This window comes from Grampus griseus, assembly GCF_964374135.1.
Source record: "Grampus griseus genome assembly, chromosome: 10".
Lineage (NCBI taxonomy): Eukaryota > Metazoa > Chordata > Mammalia > Artiodactyla > Delphinidae > Grampus > Grampus griseus.
The window spans coordinates 68,070,848-68,094,254 of NC_139004.1; the positions used below are offsets into that span (position 1 = coordinate 68,070,848).

The following is a 23,407-nucleotide window of genomic DNA, read 5'->3' on the forward strand; positions in this document are numbered from 1 at the left end:
GACCAGAGCTCCTAACCAGTGCCTTAGCTGCCTCCCAACATGCTTGTTCATGCATGTTGTACACATACACCACATGTGAGAGCGAGTCAGCCTTGGATTCCAATGAGGGTCCATGGGGGATTTGTTGACCAGACAAGCTGAGAGTTTGTTGAGGGGGCCTGAGTGAAGATCATGGCCGGGTAGAACCTGCCCTTCCCCGCCCAGTGCTGCTCAGTGTGGGCCGGCTCTTTCCCGGGACCCAGCCTTGACTCGTTCCTACTCCAGGCGCTGGACAAGATGGAGAAGGAGTGGTCCACCATCCTGTTCAACGTGATGCCCTACAAGGAGACAGAGACCTACATCCTCAAGAGCCCAGATGAGGCCTCTCAACTGCTTGATGACCACATCGTCATGACCCAGAGCATGACCTTCTCGCCCTACAAGAAGCCCTTCGAGCAACGCATCAACTCCTGGGAGAACAAGCTGAAGCTGACCCAGGTGGGCCCTTTGTGTCCTCCCCTCCCCCATCCCCCCACCCTCGCAGCACCCTGTCCCAAGGCTGCTCTTTATGGTGTCTGGGTGGGGCTGGAAGTGCTGGAGTGCCTTGCTGAAGGTTTGCACAGCTCCTGGCTCTCTGCCAGTCCCCTCACAAAGAGGAGGGGGACTAGAATGGCGCTCTCCGTCTCAGGTTCGGCTGCTGGAGGAGGCAATTCAGAACGTGCCGGTGGGGCCAGTGTTTGGTCCAAAGCTGCAGCTGAGGAGGGGTGTGAGAGCTGCCAGCAGACCCCCAAAGTGATGCCTAGGCTTGGGACAGCTAGGACCTCCAGTCTCAGGACTTTCTGGGCTGGACACCACAAGGCCCTGAGGCTCCTCAAAGTCCCCTCCTACTCGGCCCTGAGCTTCTCACTCGCAGCTTCTCACTTGGAGCTGGCTTGGGGTAAGAGAGCCAGGGCACTAGGACCGCTGCTCTTTGGGGCTCTCAAGGCCAGTGGCCGGCACTATCTGCAGAACCCTGAGGTCAGTGCCAGGGCCAGGCCTACTGGTATGATTCTGACAGCCCCTTTCTGGGAGCTGTTCAGAAACTTCCAGTGAAGACCAGAAGCTGAGTGAGCAGGACCTGCCTGTATGTTCCTTGGGTCACCCAGAGAGGCCTGAGCTCATCAGCATTGTCCCTGGGTCTCCGTCCTTTGCTCACACTGTCCTCTCTACCTGGAGTTCCATCTCCTCCAGGGCTCAGCATCGAGCGGCCCTCATTGATTCCCCCACACCTGCCTGCAAGGTATTCCCATCGAGGCCCTTGGTCGGTGCCTCTTACAGAACCCATCACACACACTGGGCCCTTGGTGATTCAGAGGCAGAACTGGCTGTTTAGAGGATTGTGGGCTCCTCAAGGGCAGGGACCACACCCTCCTCTGTTTCCTCTGGATCCCACATGGACTTGACCTGGGCCTGACACAGGCTGGCCACAGCACACTGTCTCATGAAGAAGAGAATGAACGAATGAATGAATGTGTTTGCACTGATAGGAAATGGCAAGAGATAAATTTGGAAAGGGGAATCTGGAGGCAGAGGGGAAAGTGGCTTGAAGAGGTCTCACTCTTGGACTGATGTTTCACAGAGTATTTTAGGGGATCTCAAGCTCAAGTCCCAGTACACCTCAAAGAATCGAGGGGTCATAGACCCAAAGTCCTCCCAGGAGAGGAGACTGGTTTGGTCTTCCATGCACTGGGCTCTTTCCTTGTTACTTTAGGGTTTGCTGGTTGGGGCGTGGTTCTCTCATAAGAAGAGTGGCTCCCCTGGCTCTGTTGGAGGGTTGGGCATCCTGTGGGGGATTTGCGGTTTCTCTGGAGGGCAGACATCCATGCAGCCTCTTTGTTCCCTGGAGTACCGTGGCTGACAGCGCCATCTAGAAATTTTCCCGTGGACACTGGCTCTGGTGCCCAGTGCTCTGCCTAGAACTCTAGTGGGATAGAATGTCTACGTCATGGGGGACAGGACCCAACTTGGACCCCAGGCCCTGACAGTCCATGCCCTGTTCAGGAGGTGCTAGAGGAGTGGCTGAACTGTCAGCGGGCTTGGCTCTACCTGGAACCCATCTTCAGCTCTGAAGACATCAACCGGCAGTTGCCGGTAGAGAGCAAGCGCTACCAGACCATGGAGCGGATCTGGAGGAAGATCATGAAGAATGCCTACGAGAACCGGGAGGCGAGCTCACCCGGGGATGGGAGGGGGAAGCTGGGACTACCGGGGAGCCTCCTGGTCTTGTCTCTACTGAACAAGAAAGACTGGAGGACAAGTCCAGGGCTTTGGTCTTGGCCCGTGTCCCCCTGGGTGGGCTCCCCAGTCTTGAGAGACATTCCTCAGAAACACAGCAGTTGATGATTTTCCACTTGGAGATTTGCAGTCCACAGTAGTATTTTTATTATTTAATTAAATTAATTAATTAATTTTATTTGCGGTACGCGGGCCTCTCACTGTTGTGGCCTCTCCCGTTGCGGAGCACAGGCTCCGGGCACGCAGGCTCAGCGCCCATGGCTCACGGGCCTAGCCGCTCTGCGGCATGTGGGATCTTCCCGGACCGGGGCATGAACCCGTGTCCCCTGCATTGGCAGGCGGACTCTCAACCACTGCCCCACCAGGGAAGCCCCACATTAGTATTTTTAAAGACCCTGACAAGTCCTACAGCAAATCAAATTACTTGGTATTGGTTAACCCTATTTATTTTGATCATAGACTTCTTTTCTGTGGGGCTGACAGGGGTGATGGAGGCAGCCCCTGGCTCGGGGCAATTTTCCTGCCCCCATTTCTTCACGGGCCCCACTGAAGGTCTCTACGTGGCAGGCATGGGTCCTCTCTGAGCCCACCTTGCTGTTTCCCAGTCAGACCGCTCTTACTTCCAGTTTCTCTCTGACCCGGGCCATCCAGGTGATCAATGTGTGCTCTGACCAGAGGCTGTTGGACAGCCTGCGGGACTGCAACAAGCTGCTGGACATGGTGCAGAAGGGCCTCAGCAAGTACTTGGAGACCAAGAGGAGCGCCTTCCCCAGGTGGGCACCACTGGCCCATGCCCATTGTGTCAGTGCCTGCCCACGAGGCTGGGGCCCCAGTGCCCCTCCAGGCTGGGGTGCAGGGGATGTCAGTGGTACTGGGGCAGCTGGGACCCAGTGGCTGCCTGACCCACTCCCTCACCCCTGTTCCCCTGGCAGATTCTATTTCCTGTCTGACGATGAGCTACTCGAGATCTTGTCCCAGACGAAGGACCCCACAGCTGTGCAGCCCCACCTGCGCAAGTGCTTTGAGAACATCGCCCAGGTGGGTAACTGGGCCAAGGGCTCAGGGCCAGGAGCACTGGGGCACCTTCCCAGGGAGCACACCTCTTCTCTCACCTCAAGTCTCTTTAGCAGGAAATGAGGTGGCAAGTGAGATTCCTGGCTCTTAGAGACATACCTGGGGCCTGTGGGAGGAAGGTCAGCTGCAGAGCCCTTGGCTCAGGGTTGGGGGACCCTTGCTCCCAGCTCACCCAGGGGATCCCTGGCCCCTGCCATACACTGAGGTTCTGGCTAGGTTGAGAAACCCATGAGGCCAGAGGCTCCTGACTCTCCTTGCCCTCATCTTCGTCTACGAGGGAGGCCACACAGGCTTGCGCAGGAGGGGGACATGCAGGGCAGGCTTAGTCTCCTTCCCCAAGTGGGCTGTGCCACAGCTGGGGACAAGGCAGTCTCATCTTGCCCACAAGCAGTCAGGGAAGACCCAGCCAAGGTGGAGCTCTCTTCTAAATGTGAGAGCCGCCTTCTGAAGGTGGAGGGCACAGGCGGGGTCAGCACTGGGGCTCTGGTGGGCAGGGCTTCTGGGCACACTGAGGGTAACCTCACTCTTAACTGCCCCCTGCCCACAGCTGCTCTTCCAGGAGGACCTGGAGATCACACATATGTACTCGGCAGAGGGTGAGGAGGTGCAGTTGTCCTTCTCCATCTACCCATCCAGCAACGTGGAGGACTGGCTGCGGGAGGTGGAACACAGCATGAAGGCCAGTGTGCGGGACATCATCGAGAGAGCCATCAAGGCCTACCCCACAGTGAGCCATGCCTCCCCTCCCAGCACAGTCTCCCAACCTACTCGTTCTTCCGTTTGCTCCTTTCTCAGTGCCTCTGTGCTCTATCACGGGGGCTGGGCTACCTGTCTACCTCATCCTCAGTCAGCCAGAGTGTCTCTGGGGGCAAAGGGTCCTTGGGGCCCACTCAGGGAGGAATCTGAAAACAACCTCTAAAAAGTGAGACTGGCTCCTAGTGATAATCAGTTGCTATGGTTATGTTTCATGCACTCGCTGTGTGCCAGGCCCTGGGATGGGACTTCACCCCCATTACCTCTCTCAGCCCCACAATCAGTGGCTAGCCTGGGTGTTAAGCCTTATCCTACAAAGTAGCCGAGAGATGTTTCCTGCACAAAGGGCATGTGGTTCATAGGTGGCAGTCAGGATTTGAACCCAGGACTGTGTGTTCCCCAGTCCTGGGCTCCCACCTCTCTGCTTCCAGGTCTCCTCTGCAGAGGAAGTAATGACTCTGCCCAGCCCTGAGAGGCCCAGAGCTTAATGGCTTCTCTGCTTTCGAGGTGGAATTAACAACCTGAGACCAGAAGCACAGATGACATTTAAGGGAAAAACAGTGTGCAGGGTCGGGGCTGGCAGCTTCCTGGGTCAGCCCCGTCTGTGTTATCGTCCCAGTTACTCAGGACTCAGTGGGTTCTGAACTGGCCTGGCCAGGTGACCATAGCTGGGTGCCAGACCTACTGGACCATGGAGGTGGAAGAGGCTCTGGAGGCCAGCAACCTCAGTACCCAGCTGTTCCCCCAGCTTGCCCGGCAGGTGAGACTCAAGGGGGTCACCATCTGCTCCCCACAAACACCCTACACCCTGGGAGAGCCCAGGCCCTCCAGGAGCTTTGTTGTGTACTGATCCTGGAAGAGGCCTGTGGTTGGAGCCAAAGAGTAGAAAGTTAGACACCCTTGAAATGAGTGTCTCATGACCAGCCACAAGTGGGAGGTATTGGGGCTCTGAGGGGAGCTCTGAGGACAGGCAGATGCCCCTCTCCCGAAGGTCACGGTGGGAGCCTCCTCCTGGAGCCCTCCTGGGCTACCCCGCAGCCTGCGCTCACTCTGTGCACTAGCTCCTCACCACACTCCTTCCTCAAGCTCCTCGCCAGGCCCCACCACCTCACCTGGCCCTTGACACCATAAGCTGCAGGGAGGCAGATGCCATGCATGTGCCTCCGTTTTTATCACTTCCCTGCCAGACTTCCCATGTGACCAGTGCCCTGCCTGCCTTCCCCCTGCCTGGTCACTGCACCCCACCCATCCCAGACCATCAGAAGCCCCCAGAATAGAGGGGTTGTTCCTGGCGGAAGCCCACCCTCTCAACAAGGGAGGGGAAGCCTGCCTGCAGTGTGGCCCTGCCCATTCCTGATGGTGTCCCCTGACTCCTGCAGCTCAGTGACCTGGTGGCACTGGTGCGGGGGAAGCTGTCCCCCATGCAGCGAGCTGTGCTGTCAGCGCTAATCGTCATCGAGGTCCACGCCAAGGATGTGGTGAACAAGCTGATTCAGGAGAACGTGGTCAGTGTGAATGACTTCGAGTGGATCTCACAGCTGAGGTGAGGAGGCAGGTGGTGTGGCCATGTCCAGGGCCAGAGCAGCAGCAGGAGGGGTCAAGGGACGTGGGGAGTCAACTACAATAGGGTGGTCCCAGCCCTCGGGGCCCTGGGGCAAGTTGGGCGCCTAGATGACTTCACTCCCCAAAATAACCGCCTCTCGCCTACCACATACCCTGCACAATGGCCCGTGGTCCACATGGCCTGGGAACCTATCTCCCTGCAAAACCAGGTACTACTGGATGAATAACAACCTGTACACCCGGGCTGTGAATGCCAAGTTCATCTATGGCTACGAGTACCTAGGCAACAGTGGGAGGCTGGTGATCACGCCCCTCACAGACAGGTGAGTGCCCCCCTCCCCACGTACCCTCCCACACTGGGCCCCTCCCTCCAGTTCTGACTGGCCCAGGAGTCCAGGGCCCACAAGGCGCAGTCAGTCCATCAAAGGTTAGTAGCTCAGCTTTCGGGTTTAAAACTGGCTCTGCCTGTCATGGGCTGGGCGACCTTGGGCAGGTGGCTCAACGCCCCCTATGCCTCAGTTTCCTCTGCAGCTTCCTCAGGGTGGTTATGAGAGTTTTGTGAGCTGATGTGTAAAGCTCTTAGCACCTGTGTGGTGCTCAGTAAGCATCTAATGGGTGTGGGCTTTACTGATTTTATCAGTCAGATCCTCCTTTCAGCACGAGAGAGGAATTGATCTTGAGAGAAACAATGGGCGAGTCCCTTTACAAAGTGAACAGTTCTCTTCTAAAGCAATCAGTTGTTTCCTCTGGCTGTCTGTATTTAGTAGCAGCTGGATTTTCAAATTGGGTTTTGAGGAAAGGAAGGGAAGAGTGGCCACAGGTCAGCCATCCTGGCAGGTCCCTGAGCCAAGCCCTGCAGGGCCATGGGGTGGGGGAGCACTGGCCAGGTGGCTGAGGGCTCCAGTCCTGACCCTGGCAGCCAGGGCTGGGCCCGCCTGGGGCCCTGAGAACGGGGAGGAGCAGGAGCTGCCCCTCCACAGGGCCCAAGACGGTGGGGGATGGGGGCTGTCTCTCCTCGTGCCTGTGGGACTCCTGAGGAAGGTGCACGGCCCACACCCATCTCCTCTCACTCCCGCAGGTGCTACCTGACCCTGACTGGGGCCCTGCACCTCAAGTTTGGGGGTGCCCCAGCTGGCCCAGCTGGCACAGGGAAAACTGAGACCACAAAAGACCTGGGCAAGGCCTTGGCCATCCAGACCGTTGTGTTCAACTGCTCCGACCAGCTCGACGTCATGGCCATGGGCAAGTTCTTCAAGGGCCTGGCCAGGTAAGGCTGGGTGTGCAGGTGGCACAGACAGGGCAAGAAGGCTGAGCTCTCCCGGGACACTGCCGAGAGGAGCCTCACGGTTTGGTGGAGGGGAGGGGATGGGATAACAGGAGTCAAAGGCTCGGCCCCTGGCGGCCACTGGGACGGGGTGGTGGGCGGTGGGATTGTGGCTGAGCTGACAGAGAGCGCCACTGAGGGCTTCCTCCCCAGCAGAGTCAGCGGGGGCCCTTGGAGGTGCCAGGGGGCTCTGAACTCATATCCCCCCTCAACATTCTCCCCTCAGTGCTGGGGCCTGGGCCTGCTTCGATGAGTTCAATCGCATCGATATCGAGGTGCTGTCTGTGGTGGCGCAGCAGATCACCACCATCCAGAAGGCGCAGCAACAGCGGGTGAGCCTCCCGGGGGCCACCCCCGTCCACGCCTCCCGCAACTGACCACGTTTTCCCTTCAGCTATACCCGTCCCGCCCATGCCGCCTTGCAGCCCCCCACACTGGTGGGGTGAGAAGCCAGGTGCTCAGGCCTGCCCTAAGCCCAGCCTCTCTCATCTCACAGGGGACTGGGCAGTCCCCCCCACCCCAGAAGAGCTGTCTCTGGGGGACTTCTGAAGCCAGTCGGGGAGCCCCATATCCTTACCCCACTCTGGGTACAGCTCCTAGGCCAAGCTGCAGTAGATGAAGCGGTCCCTCCCCACATCCTGACCGTTATGGAAAGTCCCAGCCATTTGTCCTTCTAGTTTTGTTCAGGGTGGTCAGAGGTCTTCTCCTGGGGATAAGAGCTGGGAGGCTGGCAGGTGTCCCAACCCCAGTAAGGCCCTGGGTCCTAGTAAGGGCTGAGTTTGCCCAGGTCTAAGGAGAATCAGTGTTGGGAAATGGGGGTGGAAGAAGATATGTGAAGGGAAGGGGAGCCGGGACCTGGGAGGCCACGGGTAGCCAGTGGGACCAGAGGTCTTAGGCCAGATCCTGAGAGAGGAGCCAACCCATGGTCAGGGGTCCAGTCCAGGCTGACCGGTTATAGTCAGGACAGGGACATCAAGAGGGGATGAGGGGGAACATCCAGAGGATGCGGCAGGTGAGCCAACCCCTCCCTACCCCTGTAGGTGGACCGCTTCATGTTTGAAGGTGTTGAGATCCCACTTGTGCAGTCCTGCGCTGTGTTTATCACCATGAACCCGGGATACGCTGGTCGCACGGAGCTGCCCGATAACCTGAAGGTGAGTTCGGACCTAGGTTTGTCCAGGAGGCTGCTCAGGGTATTGGGAAACACCAGAGCTGTGGCCTGGGCTCCGAGATGCTAAAGCACTTATGCAAGTACACACAGCTGCTGGACATCAGGGACTGTGCTTCCCCATGGCAGCCCTCCTGCCCAGGGGCCCTGAAGCCCACCCCAAGCCATGGAGAGGAGGGCCCAGGCTTGTCCTCAGGGCTTGGCAGAAGGTAAGGGGCAGGTTCAAGTTAACACAAAGGACTGGTTTCTAACGGGCAGAGGGATCCACTCATAGGGGCGTATAAGCCTCAGCTGTGGTAGGCGCAGTGGAGGGAGGATCCAAGCGTCGGTGGGGGAGGAGGGCAGTGAAGCTTCCTTCAGAGGACCAGACAGTCCAGAGAGCAGGTGGTGCTCTGGGAGGGGAGGTTGGCCTCTCCATTCACACGTACACCATGTGCCCCAGGCACTGTTCCGGCCTGTAGCCATGATGGTTCCAGATTACGCCATGATCGCTGAGATCTCTCTCTACTCCTTTGGCTTCAACGAGGCCAATGTGCTGGCCAAGAAGATCACGACCACCTTCAAGCTATCCTCCGAGCAGCTCAGTTCCCAGGTGAGGTCATGCCCTAACCAGCTTCCAGGGTCTGAGAGCTGCTGCCTTCCCCTAGCAACCCTAGGAGATAGGTATTACATCCCCATTTCTCAGCTGAGGTCACTGAGGTCCTAAGTAGGCAGGAGCCTGGCCAGGCTCATGTGGTGCACAGGGGAGCTGGAACAGGAGCCAGGAACAGATGCCCACCTGGGCCAGTTCAGGTGCAAGCGAGGGTCAGCCAGTAAGAGACCAAGAGCCACACAATCCAAGGCTGGATAGCAAGTGCACCTAGGTCTCGTGGGACCAGAGTGGGACAACCAGCACCCGCTCCACCCGAACCTCCCAACACCAGGGCCTTCCCCTCAGTGAGCTGAGCCCAGGTTCTAGGGCACATGCTGTTGGTATAGGCACCAGCACTGGTGGATGAGCTTTCCTGTTTGGCTCCAGTCTCAGGCAGGCTCCCCCTTTGCGGTGGCACAGATGAGCCCTAGCTCTGGGCTTACATGCTGCCAGCTTAGTTTCTTTTTTTTTTTTTTTTTTTGCGGTATGTGGGCCTCTCACTGTTGTGGCCTCTCCCGTTGCGGAGCACAGGCTCCGGACGTGCAGGCTCAGCGGCCATGGCTCACGGGCCTAGCTGCTCCGCGGCATGTGGGATCTTCCTGGACCGGGGCACGAACCCGCATCCCCTGCATCGGCAGGCAGACTCTCAACCACTGCGCCACCAGGGAAGCCCCCCAGCTTAGTTTCTTAATGGTTCCAAAAAGGTCCCTGGTGTCACCCTAATGGGCCCTCTTTAGGTGACCTGCTCATGCATGAACACCCATCACTGTGGCTTGGGAGACCATACTGCCTTTGAACAGGTGGGGCCCACCGAAACCCATGGGCTAGAGGAGCCTTCTGTTACTGGGAAAAACGGCAGCTGTCCACAGAGTGCACCATAGGTGCCAGCGCTTCCACACACCCTTCTTTCTAACCATCCACTTTCAACAACGTACCCCCTCAATAGAGCAGCTATCCCCACATTGTTCTGGAAATGCAATCAACCCTTCCCAAGTGCTGATGACCCAAAGCCAAGCCCAGTCTCTTCATCCAGCTCCAAGTCCAAGATTTCTGGGAAATGTGCTGGTCTGTGGGTCAGGTCCAGATGTAGCTTCCTGGTCTGGCACCATGAGGCAAAATGATAAGTTTAACTATTTCCAACACACCTGCTATATAATGGAGAGAAACAGAACCAGAGGCAAAAGCGGGGAAAGCCAAGGTAGTACGGCCGAAAGGGTGGGTCTGGAGAGATATGATGAATGTTAGAAGGAAGCTTAAAGGCCATCGAGGCAAGTCTGCTTGTGGCACAGATGGGAAACTCCTTCATCCCCTTTTTGAACAAAACTTGAGTGCCTCCCTGCCCTTGGCGCTGTGCTGGGACCACAGGGATTGAGCCATGACCAAGGCAGACTCCTCACCCTCAGGGGCCAAGAGGCAAGCAGGGGTGCAGGATAGGTAACCTGGTAAGGGGAGTGGGCCACTGGGGCAGTGAAGTAGAGGGCACCACAGGAACCCAAAGTGGGGCACCTGGCCCAGGCTGGGGAATGCAGGTGGGTGCGGATGGCCTGCAGGGGAAGTGACACTTCAGCTATGAGCTAGGCGATGAGGCACGGCCAGGTGTCAGGTGGGAGACAGTGTTCCAGACAAAAGACCCGAGAGGGACAATGCTCACCCACCCCTCCTCCTGTATGGTGGTGACAGGATCACTATGACTTCGGGATGAGAGCTGTGAAGACTGTGATCTCAGCTGCCGGGAACCTTAAGCGAGAAAACCCCAGCATGGATGAGGTGAGCTGCATCCAAAGAGGTGTCTGGGGAGTGGGGCTCTAGGGAGGCTCTGGAGCAGCTAGAGGGGTGTCTGACCTGGGCCTCTGCTGCAGGAGCTGATTTGCCTCCGGGCCATCCGAGACGTGAATGTGCCCAAGTTCCTGCAGGAGGACCTCAAGCTCTTCTCTGGGATCGTGTCTGACCTGTTCCCCACCATCAAGGAGGAGGTGACTGACTACGGCAACCTAGATGAGGCCATACGCAAGGCCTGTGAGAAGAACAACCTCAAGGATGTGGATGGTGAGCCCCTGGCCCTACCGTCCTGTGGTGCCAGAGGAGGGCTGGGTCCAGCCACCCCAGGTTGCAGTCCAGCCTCAGGGTCCCTCCCGCCTGGCCAGGCATGCTGCAGGCTGGGGCTCTCTGCCCCTATCTCCGCTGGGACACTTCAGGTGGTGGGAGTCTAGGGAAAAACTCTCCTTCACTCTCACATCAACACTTCTGACACCAGATGTATGGGGTTTTACCCACGCTCATCAATTCTCGAACACAGCTGTGTTCTACAATTCAATTCAATCCTGACATTAATCAGAGTTAGCATAGACCCCACAGGTTACGGGCTCAGTCCCACAAGACTGCCCCCACTTCAGATACTAGTCACAAGTACTGGGTCCCCAGGTTACCCACAACCTCTGTCCTATTTGGCTACAAATCAGAGGTTCCCATGACCCCGCCCCCCTCTGGCTTGATCATTTGCTAGAACAGCTCAAAGAACTCAGGGAAACACGAACGCTTGCTGATTTATTATATGATAAAGGATGTGATAAAAAGGATACAGATGAACAGCGGGATGAAGAGATACATAGGGCGAGGTCTGTCCCTGTGGAGTGGGGGTGAGTCACCTTCCCAGCCCGTGGATGTGTTTACCAATCCAGAAGTTCTCCAAACCCTTACTTTTGGGATCTTTTTCTGAGGATTCATCATGCAGGCATGGTCACTTATTAACTCCACTTTCAGACCCTCTCCCATCTCCGGAGAATGAGGGTGGGCCTGAAAGTTCCAAGCTTCTTCCGGTGACCAGTCCCCTCCCAGGAGTTCACCACCAAGAGTTGCCTCATTAGAACATAAGATGTTCCTAACACTTGGGAAATTACACAGTTAGGAGTTCTGTGTCAGGAACCAGAGACTAAATATTGGAACTTGAAGGTTCTCCAAGCACCCCTATTTACAAGGGTTTGAGGAGCTATGCATCAGGAACCAGGAACAGAGACGATACAGAGATTGCCTATTATTTCACAGTGGGGAAGCAGGTGCTGCCCTTCCTCCCCGTGGAGGAGCAGTCACAGCTTGGACCACACCCTTGGCCTTTTTACTCCTTGACAGAGGCTCTCCTCTGCCTCATCCTCACCTGCTTGGGGTGGGAATAGGGTTTGATGTCTGGGATGGGGGAAGATGGTGAGCCTATCCACACCCCTGCCCTTCACCGTTCTTCATTAAATATGCGGCCCTAAGCACCCCCCTGGCCTGCTGAGGCCCCAGCAGGCGAGTTGAATGAAGCCTCAAACTCTTCTCTCCCTCACGGCCTTGGGGCAGCTTTGCCAGCACCAAATAACTGGATCTTGTCCCTTTGGCAGGGGCCCCAGACCTGCATCGTTCTCCTGGACCCCTCTTCTTGGGCTAAAGTGATGTGCTCATTCCCTACCTGTGTGGGTCTGGCCTGCCACTGCAGCAGGCAGCTGCCCCTACAGCTCTGGTCTTGGTCAGTCAGAGACCCTGACCGACACTGGATCTTTTATTTATTTATTTATTATTTATTTTTGGCTGCATTAGGTCTTTGTTGCTGCGCGTGGGCTTTCTCTAGTTGTGGTGAGCGGGGGCTACTCTTCTTTCGGGTGTGCGGGCTTCTCATTGCTGTGGCTTCTCTTGTTGCAGAGCATGGGCTCTAGGCACGTGGGCTTCAGTAGTTGTGGCATGCAGGCTCAGTAGTTGTGGCTCACGGGCTCTGGAGCACAGGCTCAGTAGTTGTGGTGCCAGGGCTCGAACCCGTGTCCCCTGCATTGGCAGGCAGATTCTTTTTTTTTTTTTAAGTTATTTTTAGCATTCAGGATTTCTTTCTTTTTTAAATTTATTTATTTATTTTTGGCTGTGTTGGGTCTTCGTTTCTGTGCGAGGACTTTCTCTAGTTGCGGTGAGCAGGGGCCACTCTTCATCGCGGTGCGTGGGCCTCTCAATGTTGCAGCCTCTCTTGTCGCGGAACACAAGCTCCAGACATGCATGCTCAGTAGTTGTGGCTCACAGGCCTAGTTGCTCTGTGGCATGTGGGATCTTCCCAGACCAGGGCTCGAACCCGTGTCCCCTGCATTGGCAGGCAGATTCTCAACCACTGCGCCACCAGGGGAGCCCGGCAGGCGGATTCTTAATCACTGTGCCACTAGGGAAGCCCCTGACCCTGGATCTTGTCCCTGGGATTTTGCCTCATGTTGGCCAGCACTTCCCTGGGGCCATGCTCTCAGTAAGCTGGGTGGTAGCTTTGGAGCTGAAGTTGATTTTGAGGCCTGTGACAGTTCCTCACTGAGCAAGCCTGTGCCAGCTGGACACCCGACCAGTGGATGTTAGGGAGTAATAGTCACAATGTAAATAATGGCTGGCCATTAGCAGAGAATTCCTGCTCTGTGCCAGGCTGTGTGCTCAGGGCTTCACCTGCCTCTACCTATGAGGTAGGTACTACTGCCATCCCCACCATCCCCATTTTACAGATGAGGAAACTGAGGTGCAGGGAGTGAGGTAACCCATCACAGGTCACACAGCAAGCTAGTGTCAGGACCAGGATCTAAGCCCCCACTCTGATCCCTGGGCTCCCTGCCATGTCCTTCCAGGATTCCTGACCAAGTGTATCCAGCTGTATGAGACCACGGTGGTGCGGCACGGCCTCATGCTCGTTGGGCCCACAGGCTCTGGCAAGAGTAACGTAAGTGTTCCCTGTGCTATACAGTAGGTCCCTGTTGGTTATCTATTTTAAATACAGCAGTGTGTACATGTCAGTTCCAAACTCCCAATTTGTCCCTCCCCCCACCCTTTCCCCCTGGCAACCATAAGTTTGTTCTCTATACTCCAGTATAAAATAAAAATTAAAAAAAAAAAAAGACTAATATAAGTGGAGCCTAGCTGGGCAGCCCAGTACCCAGACAGTGGACCTGAGGGTAGAGCAGCCTCAACAGGGGTCTTGGCCCCCACTTGTGCCTCCTTGGCCTTTAGAATACCGTCCTGCCCGCCGTGGCCCACAGCCCGCTTCAGCCCTTCTCTCCAGCGAGCTTGGAGGCTCACTCTTGGCTGGCCCTTCTCCACAGTGTTACAGAGTCCTGGCAGCTGCCATGACGTCGCTGAAAGGGCAGCCATCCATCAGCGGCGGTGTGTACGAGGCCGTCAACTACTACGTGCTCAACCCCAAGTCCATCACAATGGGCCAGCTGTACGGGGAGTTTGACCTGCTCACCCATGAGTGGTGAGTGGCCCGGGACCCCTCCAGTGACTGCCCTGCTCCCAGACCTTTGCAGGCTATGGGCCGTGGGCCGCCTCCCTCCCTGAGCCAAGTGGAAGGTCGGGAGCTCTGGCTTTGAAGCCCAAATACCTGGGACTCTACCCACCACTGCACTTCCTCACTGAGTGACCCACCTCACCCCCTGGGCCTTTGTCCCTCATCTGCAAAGTGGGGAAAAAAATGACATCATTATTATGGAAGATGGCTGGGACAGTGTAGCACATGCTGAGCTCTCAGTACATGTTGACTTTTGTTAGTACCCACGAGAGGCTGGTGGTCTCTCTTGGGGCCTCTGCTCCTGGGCTGAGATGTGCATTTTAGGGGAAGTGCACCAAACTGGGAGAGATGTCAGCACCTGAGGGTTTTCTCCAGGGCTATTCTGTCTCTCCAGAGAAGTCTCCAGTGTCCTGCTGGGGTGTCTTCTTGGTCCCAGTGTTCAGGAACCCAATGGAGGATGGGCACTGGAGAGGGGCAGTCACCCATCTTTCTGAATGTGGGCCTGTCCAGCTTCCCCCATTTCTGGTAAAGGGCCTCACCCATGCCTACTCCAGGCTCTTGTGTGGTTAGGTGGCGGCCTGGGGATCAGACCAGAAAAATGCCCTCCTACTCACCCCCTTCCCTGGCATTTGATGCCTCTGAAGTCTGAGGCTTCTTGGGTTCTCTGGCAGGGACTAGATATATCTCATGACCCTGCTTTCTCTACGAGGTCATTTACCCCTTCTCCATCTCTGTCCATCTTCCGGGACTGTGTGGACCTCTGTTTCTGTGTTGCCTCCTCCCCCATCTTCCTTTTCTTTCTTTTTTTTCTTAAATTCCAGGACACTATAGTTTTTTTTGTTGTTGTTTGTTTGTTTTTTGTAAATTTATTTATTTTTGGTTGTGTTGGGTCTTCGTTGCAGTGTGCGGGCTTCTCATTGTGGTGGCTTCTCTTGTTGTGGAGCGTGGATTCTAGGCGTGTGGGCTTCAGTAGTTGTGGCACGCAGGCTCAGTAGTTGTGGCTCATGGACTGTAGTGTGCAGGCTCCGTAGCTGTGGCGCACGGGCTTAGTTGCTCTGAGGCATGTGGGATTTTCCCAGACCAGGGCTCGAACCTGTATCGCCTGCATTGGCAGGCGGATTCTCAACCACTGCGCCACTGGGAAAGTCCCCTCATCTTCCTTTTCTTTTGGGGATATTACTTTTCATTCTCCTTTAATAGAACTTTAGTGAGGACTCAGCAGGGAGAGAATATAAGCACACATTTTCATTATATTTATTATACCAAAAAGTCCCATTTTCCCTGCTATAATTTTTAAATGAATGAAGATATTTAAGAAAAAAACAAAAGCAGAGCAGGGCCAGCATGGATCCAGGTTTCCCTGGGAGCCAGCTGTGCTTGCCGCCCTGCCTCCCCTGCACCTACAGCCCTTTCCACCCTGGTGGCTGCAGGACAGATGGGATTTTCTCCTCCCTCATCCGGGTGGGGGCCATCACCTCTGACACCAACAAGAAGTGGTACGTGTTCGATGGGCCGGTAGATGCCATCTGGATTGAGAACATGAACACGGTGCTGGACGACAACAAGAAGCTGTGCCTCAGCTCCGGGGAGATAATCAAGCTCACAGAGGTGTGTCCGCCTGTCTGCTCACTCTGCTCTCCTTCGCAGCCAGGTGGGCCCAGGGCACACCATGCTAGCCAAGCCTCATCCCCCTCCACCCTTCCCTCTTGGGGCCACAGCGCCATCCCCATCCCCAGGCTCCTGTACTGCAGGCACGTCCTACACAGCTGCTCAGTGCTGCCCTTTCGGCAGACCCACTTTCTGTGATGCTCCGAGCCTAGGGCCAGGACAACTACCCCAGCTCCTGGTTGATGCTGTGCCTCCCAGGCCTATTTGCAGTCATATCGGCCCATTCTGGGTTAGGCATACTGGCAATGTGCCTGGAGTCTGGAGAACATGGGAACAGCTGCCTGGTGGGAAGTGTGGGGCAGTTCTTAGAGAAGGAGGGGAATTGCCTGAGCCTAAGAGCAGCCAGTCTCTTGAGTCCTTCTGAGAACACCTGGATGTCAGTGTGACCCTGTGTCCATGTACACAGGTGCGGGGCTTTGGAGCAGAGCACACAGCTCCCATCGGATATCCCCAGGGCTCTAGGGACCCCAAAATGCCCTGACCCGAGGCTGGCCAGAGGGCTCCCAGGAATCTCCTTAGACTCCTTCTTGGCCTCTGGGGAGGGCTGTGTTATCAGCTGAGGGCCAAAAGGTTCCTGCATTTGCCCCCACCCCAGCCCTGTTCCTGGCCCAGCGCCTGCCCCGTGGCCTGCCCAGAGTTGCAGGATGGGCAACACCTCCCCATGGCCCCGCAGCCCTTTCCCCTGCCGTGGAGGCTGGCGGCTGGCCCACTCACACAGTTCATCTTGGCACCAGGCGATGACCATGATGTTTGAGGTGCAGGACCTGGCAGTGGCCTCCCCAGCCACAGTATCCCGCTGCGGTATGGTGTACCTGGAGCCCAGCATCCTGGGGCTCATGCCCTTTGTCGAGTGCTGGCTGAGGCATCTCCCTGCTTTACTCAAGCCCTTTGCGGAGCAGTTCAAGGCCCTCTTTGTCAGCTTCCTGGAGGTGAGTGAGAGTACGGTGTGCCGGCCCAGGTGGGGCAGCCGGGTGCTATGGCCACCAGCCACAAGAGCTGGGTGTCCATCCCCTGTAGGGGTCCATCACTTTCGTCCGGTCCTCAGTGAAGGAGGTGATCACCTCAACCAACAGCAACCTGACCATGAGTCTCCTCAAGCTGCTGGACTGCTTCTTCAAGCCCTTCCTGCCTAAAGAGGTACGGCTCTGAGCAGTGGGCTGGGGGCCTTCTCTCCTCATCTGAGGGCCCTGAATCCCAAGTCCAGCTTTCTGGAAGAGAGAATCAGATTGGCTCACATGGGTCATGGGACACCCTGTCCAGTCTGCTGCAGACACAAAACTACGGCAGAGGCCAAGGGATGGCCCCCACCCCCTGGCTTCCTCAGGCCACTTAGTTCTGTCCCCGCCTCTGTCCCCAGGGCCTCAAGAAAATACCTCCCAAAAAGCTGAGTCGCATCCCAGAGCTGATCGAGCCCTGGTTCATCTTCTCCCTGATCTGGAGTGTGGGTGCCACAGGGGACAGCGCCAGTCGCATCAGCTTCAGCCACTGGCTCAGGATCAAGATGAAGACAGAAAACGTGAGAGGCGGCAGCTCCTGGGCTGGGGTCCAAGGTCTGGGATGCATACGCTGAATGCTGGGTGTTTTGGGGCCGTCCCCCAGGCCCCGTCCCCCAGGCCCCGGCCCCCAGAAACAAGTAGCCACACAAGCCACCGGGTCTCACCGCCTGGTTTTCTCCCTGGTCCTTCACAGCTGACCTTGCTCTTTCCGGAGGAGGGGCTGGTGTTTGATTACAGGCTAGAGGACGGCGGCATCAGCAGCACCACTGACGATGAGGACGATGATGAGGGCAAGCAGGTGACTGCAGACCTGCCCAGGGAGGGCCCCACTGGGTGGCGGCTGTCCTCCTTGATGAATAGTGACTGCAGAGAAGAGGCTGCATTGACGGTCACAGGTCTCAGACTGGGGTTATTTGCATCATCTCCTGAATCCTCACAGACCCACAGCGTGGTTATTATTGTGCCCATTTCCCAAACAAGGAAATTGAGGCTCAGAACTGTCGCGCCCAGCTAGTCGGTGGCAGAGCTGGACTTGAACCTGGGACTGGGAGATGTCAGAGTGCCTCCCTTCCCAACTATACACACTGCCTCCCCTGTGTTGATGCTGAGCCCAGGTATTAATCAACTCGGTTCTACTTAAAAGCCCCATTTGCCCAGGGGCTGGGCTCCTCAGGGGTGGGGGAGTAAGCCCCCATGGCCTGTCTTGATGTCCCCATTTCTCCTCTTAGCCAGCGAGGGTCCCATTAGCCTACCCTCACGGGATCAGGACTCCAGCCCAGAAGGAGGAGGGGCCAGAGAGGCATCTATAGAGATGGTTACCGCACAGGGTCCTGCTGGGGGTCTCACGGGGCATGTTTGAGTCTAACCATCAGTACCGTTCCCAATGGGACATGTGGGTTTGACCACAGTGAACACCCCCATCAAGGGAGGTCTGCAAGTTGAGTCAGGGCTGTGGGTGAAGGGATGCATGCAGGTGGGGATGGTGGGGGAGAGCGGGCCAGGTGACCTCTCAGCGTCTAGGCGATGCCAGCCCCATGGTTCTGGCCCTCACATGCTTGGGTAGCCTAAACTAAACAGCAGAGACCTTTGCATTCTGGGTTGTCCAGTTCCCAGAGTACTTCCTTCATGCAGAGGCCCAGAGACTGGCCCCACTGAGGTAGCTGGATGCAGGGAAGCCTTCACTTGGGCAGCTGTGTGCAGAGAGCCCCCCATTCCTGGAGGTTTGTTCTGGGAGTCCCCCACCCTGTGTGGAGAGTGGGCACAGGGATTCCTGTTTCTGTCAGAAGCAGCCCTTCACCTGGACCCTCTTGCTGAGTCCCAGCAGTGCCGCTCCTTGCCCTCCTGGTGCACTTGGCCAAGGGTGAGACGGGGAGAAGGTTCCAGGCCCACCCTGTGCCACCTGTGGTTCCAGGTTGCCTGGGTGAAGTGGATGGACTCCTCAGCTTCGTTCACCATGATGCCAGATACCAACTACTGCAACATCATCGTGCCAACCATGGACACCATCCAGATGTCCTACCTGCTAGACATGCTACTCACCAACCACAAGCCCGTGAGTGCCCCTGCCATGCCCTGCTTCCAAGTGCCCCACACTTCCAAGGCCTAGGTCAGGAGTGGCTGGCTCCCACACTGACAGGGCGGCAGCTCGTGCTGCATGCTGGGCCCTGTGAGAGCGCTCTGACCCTATGTCCCCTGCTCTCCTAGGTGCTGTGCATCGGGCCGACGGGCACAGGGAAGACCCTCACCATCTCCAACAAGCTTCTCAAGAACCTGCCGCTGGAATACATCAGCCACTTCCTCACCTTCTCTGCCCGCACCTCAGCCAACCAAACCCAGGACCTCATCGACAGCAAGCTGGATAAGAGGCAGGCACCCTGGTTCCTTCCTGGGTCCGATGTCCCCCAGCCTGGCTCGGCCAGCTGCTGTCCCCCCTCCCCTCCCGGGTGGCCCTTGGGCTCCCTTGCAAACTGCTCTGGAGCCTTCTTCCATCAGGAATTCCCACCGAGCCCTTCTGTGGGTGCTCTCCCTGGGCTGAGCACTCGGGAGGGGCTTGTTATCTATCTGCCTAGAGGCAAGGCTCAGAGCAGCCAGGTGTGATGTCCCAGGACACTCAGAATGGGACAAGGAGTTGCTCAAGAGGCTCAGCAATTCGGGGGAGCCTGAAGTTAGTGAGGGCTTCCCAGAGGTGAAGCTGCCATCCTGCCACCCTGGATTCCCTGAGGACCTGATACCCGTGGGTGCTGGGCTTACACAGCCCCATCCCACAGGCGGAAGGGCGTGTTCGGGCCGCCCCTGGGGCGCAACTTCATCTTCTTCATCGATGACTTGAACATGCCGGCCTTGGAGACATATGGCGCCCAGCCGCCCATCGAGCTTTTGCGCCAGTGGATGGACCACGGCGGCTGGTATGACCGCAAGATCATCGGTGCGTGCTGGCCGCCTGGGGCAGCGGGGCAGGGCTGGGTGTGCTGGGCAGGGCCAGGGCCTCACCCGTTAGGCACAGTAGGCACAGGGCCTGGGCCCACAGGACTCACAGAGAGTCCATGGAAGTGTTTTAATGTCTTTTAAAATCAAGGGGAAAATGAACTTCTAGGTCAAAGAACATTTAAAATGCATAATATTAATATATTTGTCTATGTACCAATACTGTGGTAAATTATAATTTTTAATATATATATTTTTTAATGGAGGAGGAGGCCCAAGAAGGCAAAAGTGCCCAGGGCCTACAGAAGTCTTAATGTAGCCCTGGGCAGGGCCTTCTGACTTCCTGCCCTGACTCCAGGAGCCTTCAAGAGCCTGGTGGACATCAACTTTGTCTGTGCCATGGGCCCCCCCGGTGGAGGCCGGAATGCTATCACTCCACGGCTGACCCGCCACTTCAACTACCTGTCCTTTGCTGAGATGGATGAGGTCAGCAAGAAGCGCATCTTCTCCACCATCCTGGGCAGTTGGATGGGTGAGTATCGGGCAGGAGTGGGGTAGGAGGCCACGGGCTAGGGCAGAAGCCCCGGCCAGGTAAGCCACACCAAGGACAGCTGGGCAGCACTGGGAAGGGCCGAGTGGCTGAACCACTGACATCAGCCCTGGCTTCACCCCTTACTCAGCTATGTTACCTTTGGCCAATTCATGAACCTCTCTGAGCCTCAGTTTCTTCATCTGAAATGGGTGATAATATCAGTGCCCAACACCCCGAGTTGTGAAGTTTAAATAAGACACTGCATGTAGAGCATCTAGCAAGAAGCCCAGCATGTGGTAACTGTGGAATATATGATTTATACATATGTATACATGTATTTTCATCCGTATAAGTACACGCATATATGGTAGAAAGGCTAGTGAAAGGATGTTACTTTTGTAAATCAGGAAGTGCCACCAAGATAGAATGGACAAAATGGCCCTGATCGTCCATGGAGCTTGAAGAAAAGTCTGTTCCAGGATGCAGTTTTCCCCAACCAGTCCACTTCTTACATAACACACACTCTGACCTTTAAACTCCACTTGGCACTGTGCCAGGTGGTGGGTGATGGGAGTCAGGCCTTCCTTCCTCTGGCCTGGCCTGCCCTGCCCCCAGGGGCTATAGACCAGAACTTGCCCCCATGCCCAGCTTGGAGGTGGGGGCCATGTGGCTCTGAGGAGGGGGGTGATGGTCAGTGGCTGCTCTGGGGCTGCCCAGCTGAGCACAGCCGGTCAAGGTGGGCAGCAAGGGACCCACCTAACTCTGAGCCCCGTGTCTCTCCCTCAACCTTCTAGATGGACTCCTTGGAGAAAAGAGTTACCGGGAGCCCGTGCGTAAGTGCAGGCCTGGGCAGGGCCTGGGAAGGCCTGGATGGGGCAGGGGCACTGGTTCCAGGGGGAGCCCTGGACTCCAGTTGGATGTCGTTGAGGCCGGGTCCCAGGGGCCACAGTGAACCATCCTCAGACTCCTGAGGGGACCTCGGGCCACTGCTAGAGCAAAGGTTGCCCAGCACCGACGGTCTGCATGGCTCACTCACCGTTACATGGCCAGTCAGTCTTTCAGTGCCCGGGTGAGTGTCCGACCCATAGTAGAAGCAAGGTGAATGCACGTTGAATGAATGAATAAGGAATCCAACAAAGTCCCACCCTGTGTGAAGAAGCAGAGGCTCTGAGGAGAGGGCATGAGCCTGGAGCCAGGAGCAACCTGAGTTCGTGTCGGGCGTCCCCCGTTTGGCAGCGGATCTGCTGCTCATTGCAGCAGGGTGACTGGCCGCTCCAGACCTCCTCAGGCCTCCGTGTCCACTGCTGACCTGCACCCAGGCCTCCCTGGGCCCTGTCTTCTCTCCTGTTCCTGGGAACAGATTTCCCTGCTCCCGTATGAGGCCAAGCCCTCCTCTTAGGCCTGAGTCCCATCCCCTATTGTCTGCTTGACAGCCACTGACATCAGTGTTCTCTTCTCCACTGGGCCATTCCATCAGCGAAGACACGCCCCGATTTCTCCCATCTTAAGAACAAAACACAAAACAAGCCCCTCTTTTCTCCCCTCCCTACCACCGCCCCCCAGCCTTGGCGCCATTTCTCTGTCACCTTGAGACCAAAACGCTCCAAGAGCGTTTTCTCCTCCTGCGGGCACCAGCCCTCCCTCCCACTTTCTCTTGAGCCCCACCAGTCCCCGGAGAGGGCTCTTGTCACCAGCAGCCTCGCAGCGTCCAGACCAAAGGTCAGCTGGGTCTTCACCTTTCCCGGGCTGTCAGCTGTCTGTGGGGGTCACCCCTCCTCCTCCCAGTCGCCTTCCTAGGTGGACGGGGGGCTTACTCTCAGCCTCTACTCCCTCTAAACACACTCTTCTGGGACATCATCATCCTGCCCTGGCGATAAACCCCTTAGTGCGGATGCCGCTGAGTCTGTGTGTTCAGTCCAGACCTCTTGCCTGAACCTCGGACCGATGTCTCCTCTTGAATGTCCACTGGGCGTCTCAGGCTGAACATGTCCAAACCCGAGCCCCTGACCCACCAGCACCTGGCCCTCCATTCTTCTCAGCTGATGGCCACTGTGTCCTTCCACTCGCTCAGGACAAGGGCCTTGGCACCATCCGGACTTGCTCGCTCTCTTTGTCTCTCTCTCAGGAGGTCCTGCTGCCTCTCCCTCCAGAACCCCCCCTGAATTGCGCTGCTTAGCACCCCAGCCCTCACTCATAGGCCACTGCAGCAGCCCCCCCCACGCCGGTCTCCCTGATTCTGTCTTCACCCCCTGCATCTGTCTGTCTGTCTGTCTGGAGGTCTATCCATCCTTCACTTGCAGCCAGAGGGACCCATTCAAACGCTGAATCAGATCACATTCCTCCTCTGCTCAACCATCTCATGCAGACTAGAGCCCAGGTCCTGGCAGTGGTGGGCACCCCTCATCACTGTCTGCTCTCACCACCCCCTTGCTAAGTCCTTAACCCCCCCAGACATGCCTGCCTCAGGGCCTTCGCCCTCTCTGGAACACCTTCTCCAGTTCTGAACCTGCTTGGCACCTCAAGGCTTCGGGTCTCTGCTCAAGTGCCCTCCTCCGCAAGGCCTCCCCAGCATTTATGTCAAATCCCCCAACGCTGGCTCTCCCCAAACCTCTCTCCACACATTTTCCATCCCCAGTTTACTGTCAGTCCCCCAAAGAAAGTCAACTTGTTGGGGGTGAGGAGCGTGTCTGCTGGGGCTACCCTCTGTGCCCAGCACCTAGAACAGTCCTTGTGTTAATGGATGAGCCTGCTTTGGGGCTAGTGAGTTGTCCTGCCCCTTCTTTGCTTTTTGCCCTCTTCTGGGGGCTCCCTCTGCCCCAAATTCCCACTGACAGAATTTTGGTTCCCAGCAAAGAATTGCATTGTTTTCAAAGCACAAGCAAATAGGTTATGTTAATGGTGAAAATGCAAGGGGGTGATAAGCCCCCAAGGTCATGGCTGAGTCCCAGGCCTCCACGTCCACTGTGGTGCACTCCTGAACCCCGTGTGGGCCATGCAACCCTCCCCATGCACAGCTCAGAGTGGCACGTTTCAGGTCTGGCCCCATTAGTGTTCTCAATTCCATGAATGTGTCCCAGTGCCCCAATATATGGACAGGCTATATCAGTGATAAGGATGTAAAAGGGAGGAGCTCCGGGTGAGAGATTCCTCACCCCATGGTGGGGGATACCAGGAAAACCTTGCTGGGGAAGTAGCATCCGAGAGGGCTGCAGAGTGGGCAGAATCCAAGCATGCAGGCTGGGG

General features: G+C 56.7%; 1 protein-coding gene across 1 annotated transcript in view; it reads left to right on the forward strand.

The window, feature by feature from the left end:
- DNAH1 (dynein axonemal heavy chain 1) overlaps window positions 1–23,407 on the forward strand; it is a gene marked incomplete at both ends in the record, with an annotated part of 79,055 nt that overhangs the window by 36,094 nt on the left and 19,554 nt on the right. Inside the window, 26 exon segments of the mRNA XM_082663598.1 lie at window positions 265–477; window positions 2,020–2,184; window positions 2,905–3,026; window positions 3,186–3,291; window positions 3,875–4,054; window positions 4,700–4,840; window positions 5,460–5,623; window positions 5,853–5,966; window positions 6,722–6,910; window positions 7,194–7,299; window positions 8,008–8,121; window positions 8,578–8,727; window positions 10,447–10,533; window positions 10,626–10,812; window positions 13,386–13,477; window positions 13,857–14,011; window positions 15,475–15,652; window positions 16,447–16,641; window positions 16,730–16,849; window positions 17,070–17,228; window positions 17,402–17,506; window positions 18,620–18,760; window positions 18,913–19,073; window positions 19,476–19,633; window positions 19,991–20,164; window positions 20,959–20,997. Of these exon segments, the coding sequence (XP_082519724.1) occupies window positions 265–477; window positions 2,020–2,184; window positions 2,905–3,026; window positions 3,186–3,291; window positions 3,875–4,054; window positions 4,700–4,840; window positions 5,460–5,623; window positions 5,853–5,966; window positions 6,722–6,910; window positions 7,194–7,299; window positions 8,008–8,121; window positions 8,578–8,727; window positions 10,447–10,533; window positions 10,626–10,812; window positions 13,386–13,477; window positions 13,857–14,011; window positions 15,475–15,652; window positions 16,447–16,641; window positions 16,730–16,849; window positions 17,070–17,228; window positions 17,402–17,506; window positions 18,620–18,760; window positions 18,913–19,073; window positions 19,476–19,633; window positions 19,991–20,164; window positions 20,959–20,997 (3,715 nt within the window).